Source organism: Nanorana parkeri, unplaced genomic scaffold (assembly GCF_000935625.1).
Source record: "Nanorana parkeri isolate BGI_ZX_2015 unplaced genomic scaffold, ASM93562v1 scaffold273, whole genome shotgun sequence".
Taxonomy (NCBI): Eukaryota; Metazoa; Chordata; class Amphibia; order Anura; family Dicroglossidae; genus Nanorana; species Nanorana parkeri.
This window is the reverse complement of record NW_017306541.1, coordinates 1,208,491-1,224,584: the sequence shown is the minus strand read 5'-3', so window position 1 is coordinate 1,224,584 and position 16,094 is coordinate 1,208,491. Positions and strand designations below refer to the sequence as shown.

At 39.9% G+C, this 16,094-nt stretch overlaps 1 protein-coding gene across 1 annotated transcript in view; it reads left to right on the top strand.

The window, feature by feature from the left end:
* Window positions 1-16,094, top strand: part of ADGRG6 (adhesion G protein-coupled receptor G6) — a 140,821-nt gene that overhangs the window by 93,151 nt on the left and 31,576 nt on the right. Inside the window, exons 9-13 of the mRNA XM_018557213.1 lie at window positions 4,605-4,661; window positions 6,710-6,849; window positions 9,690-9,804; window positions 14,253-14,314; window positions 15,479-15,680. Of these exons, the coding sequence (XP_018412715.1) occupies window positions 4,605-4,661; window positions 6,710-6,849; window positions 9,690-9,804; window positions 14,253-14,314; window positions 15,479-15,680 (576 nt within the window). The remainder of the gene's footprint in view (window positions 1-4,604; window positions 4,662-6,709; window positions 6,850-9,689; window positions 9,805-14,252; window positions 14,315-15,478; window positions 15,681-16,094) is intronic.

The following is a 16,094-nucleotide window of genomic DNA, read 5'->3' as shown; positions in this document are numbered from 1 at the left end:
GCATTCAGATGATTAACACAAGGAATGCCAGAGACATACAAGCAATCATTAATACCAGGTAATCCTCTTGTGGTGATTTATGTACTGTATGTGTACTGAGAAATCAGCACATAGACTGATTTATTTTTTAAATGCCAAAAACCATGTGAGTAAAATGTTTAGTAAGATAATTTAAACAAATGCTTTCTCTTTCTCCAAAGACTGATTGGAGGCAAGGTTTGAACCAAAGGGTACCTTTAACCGGAACTTAATAGTTTACATCAGGAAGTAGCTCAGTAAGGCTGGGTTCACACCTAGGCATACCGAATATGCGCATTTGCCGCACGTTTCGTGCCTCGCATTTTTACCGCAATTTGTTTACGAGGGCTATCCGGCTGTATCCTAATGGATACGCGCGGCAAATACGCCCCAAAGAAGCTCCTGTACTTCTTTGGGCATTGGGGGTTTTGCAGCGCGTTCCTACGCGATGTAAAACGCCCAGGTGGAAACCATGCCCATAGGCAATCATTGGTTTTCACATGTTGAGTGGGGTATATATGTAGCTTGTGGATGTTATTACATTGTCACATCTCTTGCCTTGAAGAAGGGACCCTGTGTGGCCCCGAAACGTCGGCTCATGTTGGATTTCTGTGACATCATTGTCCATTAAAAGGACTCATTCATTTTAACTTATGGAGTGCTGGTGACCTATTTTCTTCAATCTTGTGTTTTGCACGGTGTCATCCGTGAAGTTACTTCGAGCACCATTTGATTGTTGGCCGGGACTGCTGAAAGGTGTGCGGAGGGCACCTCCATCAATTTATAGCACGTAGGAACGCGCTGTAAAATGCCCAGGTGTGAACCAGGCCTAGGGGCCAATTCACATCAGATGCATTAGGGCTGCGTTGGCCCTTGTTTTCTGCTCAGTCCCAATGCAAGGGAAGGCAATTGGTGCACTGAAAAATGTGCAGCTTGCTGTAAAGCACAGACCGAATTAGATCTCACTTGTGACAATAATGGTAAACCAGAAAAAAACAGAAGTGTGATGTGCTGGGAATGGCACGTAGGCACTGTGTGGAGGAATGTCATGCTAAATGCACAGCGTATTGGGCCTAAATGTTGCCATGCATTGCTCCTGTGACTGACATTTCTCTGCTCTATATTGGCTTCTAAAGTCCATTGATATCCGCTGTAGCTAAGGTCAGATCTGGTGGTAATGTGTCTTGGGCTTCCATTAATTTTTGTGATTTTGGGAACTTCTCAGTAGAAAAAAACTTGTTGCACATAATGGTCAGTGACAGTTCTGATACCATAGTCAAACAGACAAATGACGGTAGCGGAGAGCTGGGCAGTAATTTGGAACAATGCTGCCAGTAGATGTGTGGATTCTCCACTTCCTTTTACAGGATGACAGAACTATTCATTGTCATCCTGTGGACTGGGTATTTAAGATGGACATATATGGGTCCATTCACTAAGCTGCCGCAGGCAGCCGAGTGAAAGACCGACCTGAAGTGAACTGAAGTGAGCTGCAGTTCTCCATCAGGTCCATCAGCAGAGGGCGGGTGCAATGCTAGTTTACTATTGGCAATTGCAAATTGAAATAGCCAATAGGAATCTAGCGATGCATTCCTATGGGCAAAAATATATATTTTTTTCTATTCTGACACAGCTCCATGTCAGAATAAAGAAAAAAAAGAAAAAGCAGTGTTTCTCTCATGGGCGGCCGGGAGAGGGAGACTCATGGAGCGCCCGGGAGAGTTTGCTGCCTGGAGATCAGTGTCCTTGGTGCCAAAGGATCGGCCGAAGCTACGGCTAGATCCTTCGGCTGCTTCGTGAATAGACCCCATAGTTTTAGATGCACTTTAAGTAATCGATAAATTAAAACTCCATCTAACACTTTTCAGCACTTACAGCAACAATTTTCTTTTGGAAAGAAAGGTTTAACCCCTTCATGACTGAGCTTGTTTTTAGTTTCTGTTCGTAAATGACTGACACACTTTTGACATTTTTGCTGTGTGATTCTTCCACGTCAGTAATATACTTTCTTACAAAGTGCACCCACACATATTATATATTGTTTTTTGGAGGACAGATAGGGCTACATATTTATATCACATATGTGTGTCTAACGCCTCACTTAGGACAAATAAAATATAAAAAAAGAGAAAAAAAACGTTAAAAAAAACACTTTTTTCCCAGTTTTGATTTGTAGTATTTTTTTTACAAAACCAGCACAGCTAAAAAAATGCAATAAATACATTCATTTATTTGTCCCTTATTTTATTTTATTTTTTACACATTTTTTTATTTTTTTTACACTTTTCACAATTTTTTTTTTTTTTTACACTTTTCACTTTTTTTTTAACTTAAAAATGTTATTTTATTTATTTAATTATATCAAGCAGATTTTGTGAATTAATCTCACTGTTACTGCATGATAAATTAATAAATTTTTGGTTATTATCAGGCTGCTTCAAACTTCAGAACAGCCGATAATAAGTTAGTGACACTGATCCTGCAGCAGTTCAGGATTCAGCTGTTACTAAATGTTTTCTGATTGTTGCAACAACGATCAGCAAACAAACATTCTTCTTCCAGGAATAGATACATTGTAGGAATAGACACATTTTGTATCTATTCATGAAAGAAAAAAAAAAAACCCAGTATAGCTTGAGAGAGATATCTCTCGATCTATACGAGCTGTCAGAATGCCGGCAAAAGCCGGCATCTGTGTCCGCTTTGCTTTGACTCTCAGACACCCGATATTAAGGTATCGGGTGTCTGAAAAAGGTTAACCCTTTCATTAATGAATGCCTCTGTAGTAAGGGCATCCATTAATGAATGTTAAAAGCTGATTCTCAGCGTTTAACAGCCCTCTAAAGAAGCACATAACTCGTCACGTACAGTGTACGTGACAAGTCATTTGGTCCCTTTGTGGCTGGACGTACAGTGTACGTCTCCCGTCACGAAGGGGTTAAAGCAACCCTATCAGTATAGTAGTTTCGCCCAATTCCCCTAACTGTCACTTTAGATGGACAGCTTGGCCAGTGCATAAAGATAATCAAGAAAATAAAAGCAAAAAAATGTCCAATGAGAGTGTCTTTACTGTCCACTGAGGCAATTTCTTAGAAGAGCAGAATTGCAGTTGGCTCATATCAGCTAGGTCAGGGAAAGTCATTAACAAAGTTAAACTTAAATACAAAGGGGCACACTTTTCTGGCTAATGATGGTATTAGCAAACATATTACAGTGTTTCATTTCAAGCAGAACTTTTATATTTGACCAGTTCAGCTCTCAAACCTGTATACCCCTTATACACAGGTTCATTTTTACATTTCAGGAATGGGATTGACAATAACTTTGAGTAAGATAAGAAAGTAATACATATATTGTTTTGTTTAGTACAATCAAGGGTTTCTCAACAATATTGTCCAAAATTTTGTATTTTTTTTCTATGCAAACTATAGACAAAGGCTGTAACAAACATAAAGTGTACTTTTTTCTAGTTTAACCAGTGTTATTTTTAAGTGTTCCCTGATGATAAAAAGTGTACATTCTATTGTATAATTCCTCTTTGAAAGATGACACTAAAATGTTGTTTCTATTACAAAGCATAGCAAAGTTATTTACAAATTAAATAGACTTTTTTCATGTTTGCACCTTTTTTAAAAATGTGTCAAAAAAATTAAGAAACAAATATATGAAAACAAACAAAAAAATATTAATAGCAAAATATAGAAACAAAAAAAATCAGCAAAATAATAGCTAAGGAGAGAAGAGGAGGAAGGAATAATTTCAGGCTGATTGGGGTTACTAAGAAGTTAAATAAGAACACAGTTTATGTATTTATTTGAATCTTGGTCATATGGTTCTCAAAGGGGAAACAATAAAGTTCACCAGGCAGCCACAAGAAAAAAAGGAAAGAGGATCGGTTGGGCGAGCCCTTATAGTGTAGTAGTTTCTGAGAGTAACAAGAAAAAAATAATTTAGTTAAAAGTGAAGTATGGGGATGATAGAACCTACATCTGTAGATATTGCGGGTATCCACATCCTAGATGATGTATGCAGCTTTTATTCAGCGCTCGGGAGGATAAGAATAACTTTCCACATAGATTTTAAAGCTGGTCGCTCTTGCAAAAGTAATGCAAAGGAATGATTGTCTGATGAATGCTAACATAATGAAGCAAACATTTATTAACACCAAAAATGCATTTTGTGATGACTTGTCACTTTCTCAGATACACAGTGTAATTCTATAAAAGGTCAAATATAATAGGGTAGGACATATAAGAATCATATGACATTTAAGAAAAATATAAAAGCAAGGTACAAAAAAAAAAAAAAACAACCAAACCTAATATGTTCAAACTCTGTTCCTGTGCAATAAAAAAAAAACCTGGCTGTTAAAATAACAGCTGGGAATCGCTGGTACTTTTAACAAGAGAGCCGTGGAGAGGAGGAGGTGCTGGGCATACTAAATGTGCCCAAAGTATTTAAATGAAGTTTTATTGGGCAGATGTAGCAAGCCCAATGACTATAACTGGTTAAATATGTAAAAAGAAAGTACATGTTCACTAAAATACAATGGGTAACCATTTCTTTGTTTTTTTTTTTCATTTTAGCTTAACAAAGAGCCATGAAAGATTTGTTAGAGCTGTGGAGAACAAAGCCAATCAAGGGTAATGTTTCCAACATAGTGGATTAGCTGCTTAAAATATGGTCTTTGGCATAAATTTAGCTTTATGATATCATTTAATATTTTTTGTTCAGTTGGGCTATTTTTCATAAGGTGCTCTATCTTTACTTAATGAGGGCAGGAACTAATTGGAAGTTTGCAAACTGCAGCATTACTTTCTAAATCAAGAGTTGGCATGTTCCATTGTGGCCATACAATTTTAGGTTTAGGTTGCAAGATGAGCTGTGTTACTGCAATTAAAATATTTCCTGGTGATTGTCCTATAAACATGATTCAGATAGCAATGCATTTTCAGAATAGGAATTTGAAAATCACTAATAAAATACAAAGAACATGCCCGGGACATCCAAATGCCTCAGAGTTCCCAAGCTTGGATTAAGTAAAGTTGCCTCTTCTGGAGGGAAGGATTTACTAAAGGATAGCTTTTTCCCTGTGAAACTGTGTTCATTTCGATCATCCATTTATGAACAAGAATTATTGAAAAAAAACAGTATTTGTGTTTGACTATAATTAGATAATTAAAGTGAACACAGCTTCAGCTGATGAACTTAGGCAGTGCAGTGTCTGTCAACTTACGTAGTACGTGGGACCGCAAATGCATCCCTGATGTCACCGAAGGGCAGCATTTTCTATTAATTATATATACTACTACAGAAGACTGTCATAGACTGAAGACATTATAGAGGAAATGGTCAAGGGCTGTGTTACAGGAGTGGTTTAAAACTGAAGGTATGCTGCATGCATGATAGAATATGCCATAATGACTGACCATCTTATCAACACTTTTTAGCTGAGAGAAACGTGAACATAATGGGTTATTGTCTTGCGAAAAGGTGATTACATTTTTATGTCGCATTCCATACTAATAGTTGTGGTTGAACACCAGGAATATATAAAACACTAACTGATGTACTCATATATTCATTAAAAGCATATTAAATGCATTGAATGTAACTACCGTCATTTGACGTGGTATTGGCCTGTACAGTAAAATTCAGACTTGGAGGCCAATGAGATGTGCTGCAGTGCACATCGGATGACAAGCTGGTCCACTTTACTGCTCAAACAGCAATTATGGGACAAATAAAATGGACAAAAGCAGGTCACAGAGTCACAGAGCACCTCTCATTAGTATCCCAGTGCTTGGCCTCCAGTGCTCCAGGTCATATGATCCAATATTGGATACTCCTTTTTATGGATGGTAGATAAGTATACATTTATTTTACTGTCTAAAATGCCTAGAGCCCAGTGGACTAAAGTGGACTTAACTTTAGATTTTCAAAGTGAACTTTTGCCTTTAATAAATGCACCCCTTGAAGTAGGAGGCAGCAGTGCCTTATATCCCACACTGCAGATATACAGCTATGAGGCTGTGGGCAAAGGAATGCCTAGGCACACTCACATATTGGGAAGTGTACTGCTATTGTGGAGGAGGCATTATAGACATAAGGTAAATGTTTCAGGGTACTGCTTAGGCACAATAAACATTTCTAATAGGGTAATTCACAAAGGAGCCGAAGGATCCAGCCTTAGATTCGGCTGCTCTTTCGGCTCTCTTCGGTCGCCTCTGCCCTTCAGTTCATTTGAACTGAAGGGCTGCTGTACGGGCTATTCACTATGTGATTGCACGGCTGGCTCCGCCCAGTTGTAATGACAGATCAGCATCCCCAAATGACCCGGGGACGCTGATCTGTCATTAAACAATAACAACTGGGCGGAGCCGGCCGTGATGTCACGTCCGGCTCCGCCCAGCTGTTACTCATTGGGCGGGACCTGCTAGAGGACTCTAGCAGGTGTCGGCCAATAGGAAACAGTTGGGCGGAGCTAGCTGTCACTGCTAGCTCCACCCAGTTGTTTTTTTTATTTTTTCAAAAATCTTCCATCTGAAATCAGCCGTGCAAGCTTTATTTTTTCAGTTCAGGTCAACTGTCATTAAACTTGCACTATGCAAAACACTTTTTATTCCTCTCTATGCATATACTTTTTATTAATTTTTCCTCTCTAATTATTACCTTCTTTTTTATTTGGTAGATTTGTTATATGGGCTCTACTGGTGTACAATAACAGCAACAACATTGTTTTGGAAAAAGATACAATTATGGACAAGATTAATCAAAGCTCTAATGTTCTCAGCGGTCTGACACTCACACAATTAACTGTGTCACCAGTTGGTAAGTTCAAGCTACCTTATATATCTTTGTATTACATTTGAATTTACTGTCTGCAGGAATATTTGTAATTTTGCTGCAAAGACGCAATTGGGCTCAGTTATAAAATCAAGACAATAGCATTGGCAATAATAACTACAATTTGGTTTGATTTTCTAAACAAACACACATATTCAGTTATATTAGGTTTTATGACTCTATTGGTTTCCTCTGTTGTTATTGAACACAGAATGACAGGATTACTGGAAATAAATGTTTAGAATTTTGTACCTACAAAATGTACCTACATTCCTGTAGAGAACGCCTGTTAAATATAATTATTATTGTCATTATCCACTTGCTGCCCAACAATGATATATTTTCTGAAAGCAGAGGCTCTGTAGAATAAAAAGATGCTAGTTGCAATTTTTTATGTTGCACGGTATTTGCGCAAATGTTTATCAAACTGGTATTTTTAGGATAAAATACATTAAAATTAAATTTAGTGCACAGAAACAGAATATAATGCCCAATTTTTTTGGTAAAATATAAAAGATATTGTCACGCCGAGTAAGTAGATACCAAACATGTCAAGCCTTAAAATTGCGTGTGTCCGTGGAGCCGCAAAAATCTACAACACCCAAAATTTCCCATAGGCTTTAAACGCTTTTACGGCTCATCAGTTTAGTGCTAACAGGGATTTATGGGCTTAGAATTATTGTTCTCACTCCGATGCTCACGACGCTATGTACCATGTGTGGCACAATTTTTATTTTTGCACGTAGGCGCATCCAACGCGTGTTATTTTTTAAATTTGTTTATGTTTAATTTTGTAAACTTTTTTTTCTTACATTTTACACTCACCTCTATTGCTATTGCATAGGGGGTAACGAGACCCCTATGTAATAGCAATTATAATGTGACAGGTCCTCTTTATGGAGACATCAGGGGTCTTTCAGACCCTTAGGGGTCTATTCACAAAGCTGCCGAGGGCAGCCGAGTGAATGACCGATCAGAAGTGAAGTGAGCCGAACACTGTTCGGCTATTCACTTCAGGCTGGTACGGCTGATTTCAGCCGTACATCGGCTGAAATCAGCCGTACATCGGCTTGCTTCGTGTGGCTTCGGATCAGCCGAACATGCTTAGCATGTTGAACATGCTTAGCACCTGAAGTGCAGAAGGAGTTCGACTCAGCTGATCCAACATCTGGCAGGCTTCACACTGCTGTTCGAGCTATTCTGAAAGATCCCGAACAGCAGTGAGAGAATAGCCGAATGCCGCCGAGCGGCATTTGGCTCGGCTGTTCTGCTCGGTCCCTCAGAGGCACCGAGCAGAACAGAAAAAGAGTGAAAAAAGTAGAAAAAAGTTAATAGAAAACGATTGTGCAGAGCTAGCAGTGACAGCTAGCTCTGCCCAATAGTTTCCTATTGTCCGGCGGCTCTGCTGCTGTAAAAAAAAAATAATTAAAAAAATCTCCTGGGCGCTCTGGGAGCCCCCCGTTCCCGGCCGCCAAGAAGAGAAACCCCACTGTGTCTTTTTTTTTCTTTATTCTGACACGAGCGAGAAAACAGAGAAAAAAAAAGACGAATTCCCATTCAAAAGCATTGGGACATTACTATTGGCTATTTCAATTTGCAATAGCCAATAGTAAACTAGCATTGTACCCGCCCTCTTTTTCAGTTCCCCATCAGGTCCATCAGCAGAGGGCGGGTACAATGCTAGTTTACTATTGGCTATTGATATAGCCAATAGCCAATAGTAATGTCCCAATGCTTTTGAATGGGAATTTTTCTTTTTTTTTTTCTCTATTCTGACATCGCTCCGTGTCAGAATAAAGAAAAAAGACACAGCAGGGTTTTTCTCCTTGGCGGCCGGGAGCAGGAGACTCCCGGGGCGCCATGGAGAGTTAGATGTTTGGAGATCAGTGTCCCTGGTTAGCAACCAGGGACGCTGATCTCTCTGAAAGTGGCCGGAGCCAGCCGTAAGATCACGGCTGGCTCCGCCCAGCTGTCAGAAGCAGGCTGTCGGCCGGCCAATGGCTGGCTGCTCGGCCAGCTTTGGCTTTCAGCACGGCTCAGTGCTCGACTGAGCTGCGAGGCCGTGATCGGGAGCTGTACAGGCTATTGTGAATAGCCCGTACAGCACCCCCTCTGTTCTCCTGAACCGAAGGGGTCCTGTGGCCGAAGCCAGCCGAAGGATCGGCCGAAGCTACGGCCAGATCCTTCGGCAGCTTTGTGAATAGACCGCTTAATGTCACCTAGGGAACCCAAAGAAGCTGACCAAGCAGAGATCTGCTTCACCAACTTCTTCTTCTGGCTCTACGAGCCGGAGACTGTGGCCAGTGACACCTGAAGTGATGGGGGGGACGCGGTGCCGCACCGTACAAGCGATCTGGCGCCTGTACAGATGCCGGATCACTTGCATTTAAACAGTAATCGTCTGCTGTTTAAACAGAAGCAGCAGCCGTGTTCTTGGTATAACCACTTCCAGCGGAGTACATACATTTATGTGAACCCGCTGGAGGTGGTTAAAGGTGGGATGTAAGTTTTTATATTTGCTCTTAGGATATGCTAATAAAACAATGGGCAATGAAGACTCAAGGCAGCAATTCAGTATTTCTAAAAACATTGTTTCCAGAGTAAATAACCATCTGTTTTGTAAAATGTTTGGCTTGGTGAAACTTGATACCTATCGACAACGGAATAGACATTGATGATGAATTAATGGTCATTAATCATTTAGAGTTTTAGGATTGAGCAATGTGACATTAGTTTAGTGCCAGAGACATTTTGGACCTATACTGATTATGTGTCCACAGTATCATTGTATTAGGGTCATATTAATTATAAGTCTTCTCTTTCAGAATTTTGCCCAAGTGAGCAGGACCCACCATTATACCAGTGGCCTCAAACAAAACCAAATAATACACAGGAAATACAATGTCTAAAAAGCCCTATGTATACAGCTAAAAGGACATGGTAAGAACCAAGAGCTACTATTAAAACAATTACAATGTAATATAACTAAGATAATGCTCAGTTGAATACAAATGTATTCTTGCAAAATTGACATCTCTGAAAATGGTAGATATTGGAAGTTTTGACAGTTGGTTACAGAAAATAACTTTTTAAATACTGATGTCTGCTGTGTGCTAGGCCTTCCATCATTTCTGTGTGTTTAGTGTTTGTTTCTACCAAGCTCTATATCAAGCAGTATTTTGTCACATTCCACTGGGCTTGTTCAGTAATGTTGCAATTAGGTCCTAATTGCAATTTTTTAAATCATTAATGGGGACCACAATAATTGGAATAAGATGTTTACACCAAGAACTCTATTAATGACAGGAGTGCACAACAAGAGGTTAGTAGAGAGGATGTTTAATCTTAGACTGCGTAACGGGTGTTTCGCTGTAAGTATAGTAAAAATGTGGAATTCCCTTCCACAGTCAGTAGTATTTGCTGATAGCATAGATACATTCAAGAAACTTTTATATAGGCTTCTTAGTTAGTTAGTAGAAACAACTTTATGGCAACTACTAAGAGCCAAATATATTACAGACATACACACATAGGTTGAACTTGATGGACTTGTGTCTTTATTCAGCCTTACCTTCTATGTAACTATGTTGCAGACATTTTTCAAGCAGAGCTCAACTCTGTATAGGTTGATACAGTGCAAACAGTTAATGCATTTAATACTCACTCTTTACTAGATTTTTATGGTTAATGGTTTTATGGTGCTAAACATTTTTTTCTAGGACAACATGTCAATGTATATCACTATTATGTATGTTTGCTTCTATCATGAAAAGGTCAGAGTGCATCCTTTCTAGGTTTGCACCATAAACGATGGCACCAATGTTTACAAGTGCAAGAAAAACACAATAGGAGATGAAGACTGGAGTCAGTCATTAAAAAACATGTTTCCAGAGAATATTTATATTTTGCAATATTCCTTGCTTGGTTAAAGTGATGAGGAGCAGGATCAATAGTGCATTACCATAATACAGTGGTACCTAGGTTCACAAACTTAATTTGTTCCGCGATTCTGGTCGCGAACCGATTTGGTCGTGAACCGAATCAAACTGTGATCTCGACTAGAGGAAGCCATGACCATGTGCCAGAGTAGGGAAAATGGCTGCAGATGTATTCGTCACCCGAATCGGAGTTCGCGAACGGAGGCAAAATTTTGCTGAACTTCCTGTTCGCAAACCGAATTGTTCGCGAACAGAAGCGTTCGTGAACCGAGGTACCACTGAATGTGCTAATTTAAGGCCAGGTTCACACTGGGTGACCCGTGACCGTGCAAAGATCATGCACGAAACCGCATGGATTGCCACCTGGGCATGTAATCGCACACCATTGATCGCGATGACGGTGCCCTTATTTTCTAAGGGCACCCCAGTCGCCCCAGGTAGATCACAGTTTCCCACCGCGATACCGCCCGTGCAATTGTGCACAATCGCTGTTTAAAAAACTGTGTGGTGTGTGGCGCCAAAAAAGGTACATGTACCTTTTTTCAGTGATTGCTGCACGGATGTTACACTATTGAAATCAATGGGGCCTTTCGGCAACCACTGTGTCCACACACTATCGCCAAAGTCTGCACCAGCCCCAAGTGTGTCTAAACCCAAGAAAAACTCTTCTTAGATGCAGTAACTGCATTAGTTTTCTTTTTTTTTTTAGTTTTTTTTTTCTTTTTTATCTTGTGATCCTTCCAGTAGCACACTTACTGTCATAGAGTGACAACACTCACTCACCCTAGGCCACTTGCTCCAGATGTGGACTATGGAACATCTCCACCTCTTCACAGCTCCATAACAAAAGAAGGTGTTCTGTGGTCCACAGACAACTGGGCAGGGCTGATAACACTGCCCAAAGTTTCAGAACAGAGGCAATTCGCCAGCACAGTTACATCTACTTCTTGCCAATCAGCAGGTGGTAGGCGCTTCCCAAAGAAGTAGAGAAGTAGTTGTGACTGTGCAAGATGCAGATTGGACCACTGGAAATAGAATAATGCACTCACACAAAGGGCAGCGGTCCTTGCCTTAAACAGAAGCAAGTATGACAATAAAAGGGGAATTTATCAAAATGGGAGAAGGCAGAATCTGGAGCAGCTGTGCATAGTAACCAATCAGCTTCTGTCTTTCATCTTCAAAATGTAACTGAACAAACTAAAGAGAGAAGCTGATTGGTTACTGTGGGTAACTGGTCCATATTTCGTAAGCATCAGTTTTTATAAATACCCCTCATTATTTTTATGCAGCATAGTTTGCTTTATTTATTTTTTTAAAGACACAATTAAGCTTTACATATTACTGGTGTAAATTGTCACTTTTTTATTAACATTTGTGTACATAGAGATATATTTTTTAGGGATGCACCGATACCGATATTAGTATTGGCATTGGTGCCAATATCGATACCAAATGCTCCCGATACTTATTCCGATACCAGATTGTACGGTATCAGGAAGCCAGGGGCAAGTCATTACACGCCACCGGGCTTCCTGATTGGCCAGAAAGCCAGCTCCATGCTCCCTCGTCATCAGGGAGCATGGAGCCGGCCTCCCGGCCAATCAGGAAGCTGGCCAATCAGAAAGCCGGGCCGGCGAGTCATTACCCACCCCCCGGCTTACTGATTTGCCAGAAAGTCGGCTCCATGGTTCCTCATCACCTGGTGACAGAGGAGCATGGAGCCAGGTTCCCAGCCAATCAGGAACCTGGCGGTGTGTAATGACTTGCCGCCCGGCTTCCTGATTGGTCGGGAAGCTGGTCAATCAGGAAGCCGGGTGGCAAGTTATTACCCGCCCCCTGGCTTCCTGATTGGCCAGAAAGCCGGCTCCATGCCACCTGGTGACAAGGGAGCATTGAGATGGCTTCCCGGCTTAAGAGGAAGCATGGTGGCGAGTCATTACACTTCGCCCATCTTTCTGGCTAATCAGGAAGCCAAAAAATATATATCGGTACTCGTACTCGATACCGAAAAACTGTTATAGGTGCATCCCTAATATTTATTTAAACGTGATCTCAGTTATTACTGCAGCACCTCATTCATTTATTTAAAATCCCTATAACAATAGTATGCATACAATCCGTTTTGGATCTGCAAGATCCTTTCTCATGGCTGTGCATACAACATACTGAATAAAATGTACAATGTAATGCAGGCTAACTAGAAATGACTTACAAAATTAACCAATCAGTCATAGCAACCAGAGAAACTAACACAAATGCAATGCAATGCAACAAAATAATGCAAACTAATGCAAGTACAATAATGTGCATCAGAGAACGTACATCATAAATACACTTCAAAGAAAACCTCAATCCTGATAACAACTCAAAACATTTCTGTTCCTGTAGAAAAAACAAAAGGAACCATATTAAATTATCAAAATTTACAGACAGATGAAGTTCGTCATCAATGTTTAACCATGTAGGAGGTTTGGTCTCTAGTTCAGAAATCCAATTCACTTCCCTGTATTTGCAAAATCAGATCTCTGTGGCCCCCGCCTCCCTGCAAAGTTTAGGAACCCAAGAAATGTTTAGGAACCATAGCTGTGCTACGCTATGTCTATATTGCACAAAATGTCTTGCTAAAGCCAATTCTATTTGGGGAATCAGTATAGAATATTGGTGTTGAGTCAATCTGTCTTTCATTTTTTATGTCATTTTACCTATGTAATGTAAACCACATGAGCATTTGGTAAGATAGATAATAAATGAGCTCTGGCAAGTATGATATCCTTGGACTTCAATATGTTTGGAAGATGTGTACAATATGTGCTCTGCCTGGTGAATATTGAGATTCTAAAATGCAGGAAATTAAATCTGACTATTGTGGACCCAAAAATGAAAGTGGTGTAGGTACAGATGGAATAATAAAATCTGCCTCTGATAGATTTGCCCTTCTGATGTGAGTAAAAAAGTTGGTGAGTGAACATGATATTAAGAAAATAACAGGATATGTTTTTGGCTACCCTTTAATAATATTGATCGGTTTCTCTATCTGTAACTGTGTCCCAGTATAATCCCTGAGTTGTAATTTTATGATGCATGTTTTCGGATACGTGGTATTATTTTTGCATTGTTAGTTCATCCAGTAGCTATGACTAATAGGTTAATTTATGTATGTGAATTCTGAAGAGCCTGTATATAGCAATTCTTTTATCCACAGTCTATAGTATGTTGTACGTAGACACTTAAAAAAAGATCGTGTAGATGTAAAACTTTTCGGGACTGTTTTCTTACTATTGCTATTGGGATTTGAGAAAGGGCTTTGAGAAAGGTGGGCTGTGCCTCACTGAAACGTTGAACACTTACTAAAATTTCTTGAATGCATCCTGTGTGTACCTCTCTGTTTCTGTATATATTGAAGTATGTTATTTTATTGTATTCTTCTTACAACTCTTATTGTTTCTACAGTTTTTTAGGTCTCTTCAATTATACATCCTTTTGGGGTGAGCCAGATTTATCAGATTGCATGGGTGAGTAGAGAACAAAATTATGGTTGCATTTTCATCCCATTCTAGAATAAAGAGTAAGAGAGGTACATAGCCAAAGCATAAACAGGTAGCTGATCGTGGAATCCTTAGCAATCCTTCTACTTAAAGGAGTGTTATACAATGATCTTTCAAATCTAATAATACTTCATTCGTCAACGCCTCTAAAACAAGATGTGCCCTTAGCGGGCACCTTATGGCAGGTGCTGTCTTTTTGGGACACATAGAAGACTTCCCTTGATAATATTAATAACAGAGGATAACTGTTTTCAACCTCCCTTGCAGTTTTCTTGGGCTTTCTACAAGAAATGGACCGATACTGTTTTACCAGTATCGAGTACCAATATTTTTGTTACGGTACTCGCCGATACCAAATACCGATACCAGAAGTCCCATTGAGGATACCGGGTGGCATGTAATGACTTGACGCCTGGCTTCCTAATTAGCTGGGATGCCGGGCAGGCGTGTAATGACTCGCTACCTGGCTTCCTGATTAGCTGGGATGCCGGGCAGGCGTGTAATGACTCGCTACCTGGCTTCCAGATTAGCCGGGAAGCCAATCTGGACGCCAATTGTACAGTAATGTTTCTGCTAAGGATTGTACGGAATTAAAGTGATATTACAGCCAAAAGGTTTTTAGACTATTTCAAATGCTGATGAAATCACTTACAATGGATGCTGCTACTTGATGTTTAAAGTTTTAGTTTCCTGCAGAGTTAGCTGGTCTCTTGAGCACTCGTCCTGACTTCCTGTTTTAGATGACTCCTTTCTCAAGCAGAGTGCTATGCAGTCACCCTTGGGTGTGCTAGTAAGCTGTGTGTGTCTCCACAAACACACAGACCCAGCAAATCAAGATACTTTCCTCCCCCCTGGCCCCCTCTCCTCTCTCCTCCAAGCTAGTAGATGAACAGTTGCTGGAGTCTGCACTGTCCTTTGTGATCTTATACTGGACAGAGCGTTCAGGGAAGCTGAGCTGAGAGACTTGGAAGCAGCTATTCAGAAACTTGATGATTGTAAGTGTTTGGGCAAAAATGTAAAGCAACCCTTTGCTGGACAATGTATATATGTTTGATCTGGATTCATTATTGAAAAAAAGTTTGAGAGTTTAATACTACTTGAATATAAAAAGGTTTGATTATCCTTTAACAGATAATGCAAACGACTTGGCTAATCAGTTGCTAAATCTTACTGGCCAAGAGATGACAGCAGAGAAAGTCGATGAAGTTGTCGAAAGACTGAAGAAAATAGTAAATGACGTTGAAATCAATGCTGATCTAGGGACAACAGTTGTAAATGTGTTCTCCAATATCCTTAGCAGCTCAGACAACGCATTAATAAAATCATCTTCTGAGTAAGTAGTGGTCTAGATTTTGGCATGCCCCTATTAATGTACAGTATGTCTATACAATAACACAATAATGTTCTTCTGACATTTGTAGTATAGGTAGATTTTCATAGTAAGTAAGAGTAGATCATACAAAATTGTAAATATAAAGTGTGTTTCCACCTTTGCAGTCAAATTTGAGAACCCCCTGTGACATCATTGAGATCTGGGAACCCAAAAACTAAGTCAGGAAACCTCATGGCACACTCATTCTGTTGAAATTCGCTAGTTTTCAAAATGATTGGATGTTCATCTTTTGTCTTTAAGAGCAGCAGAGAATTGGCACATCCCCACCACAGTAAACAGTCCCAGCCTACAGACATCTTGAAACAAAAAACAACAACATTTAATTTGAGTAAACATTTCTCAAAGAATCTAACA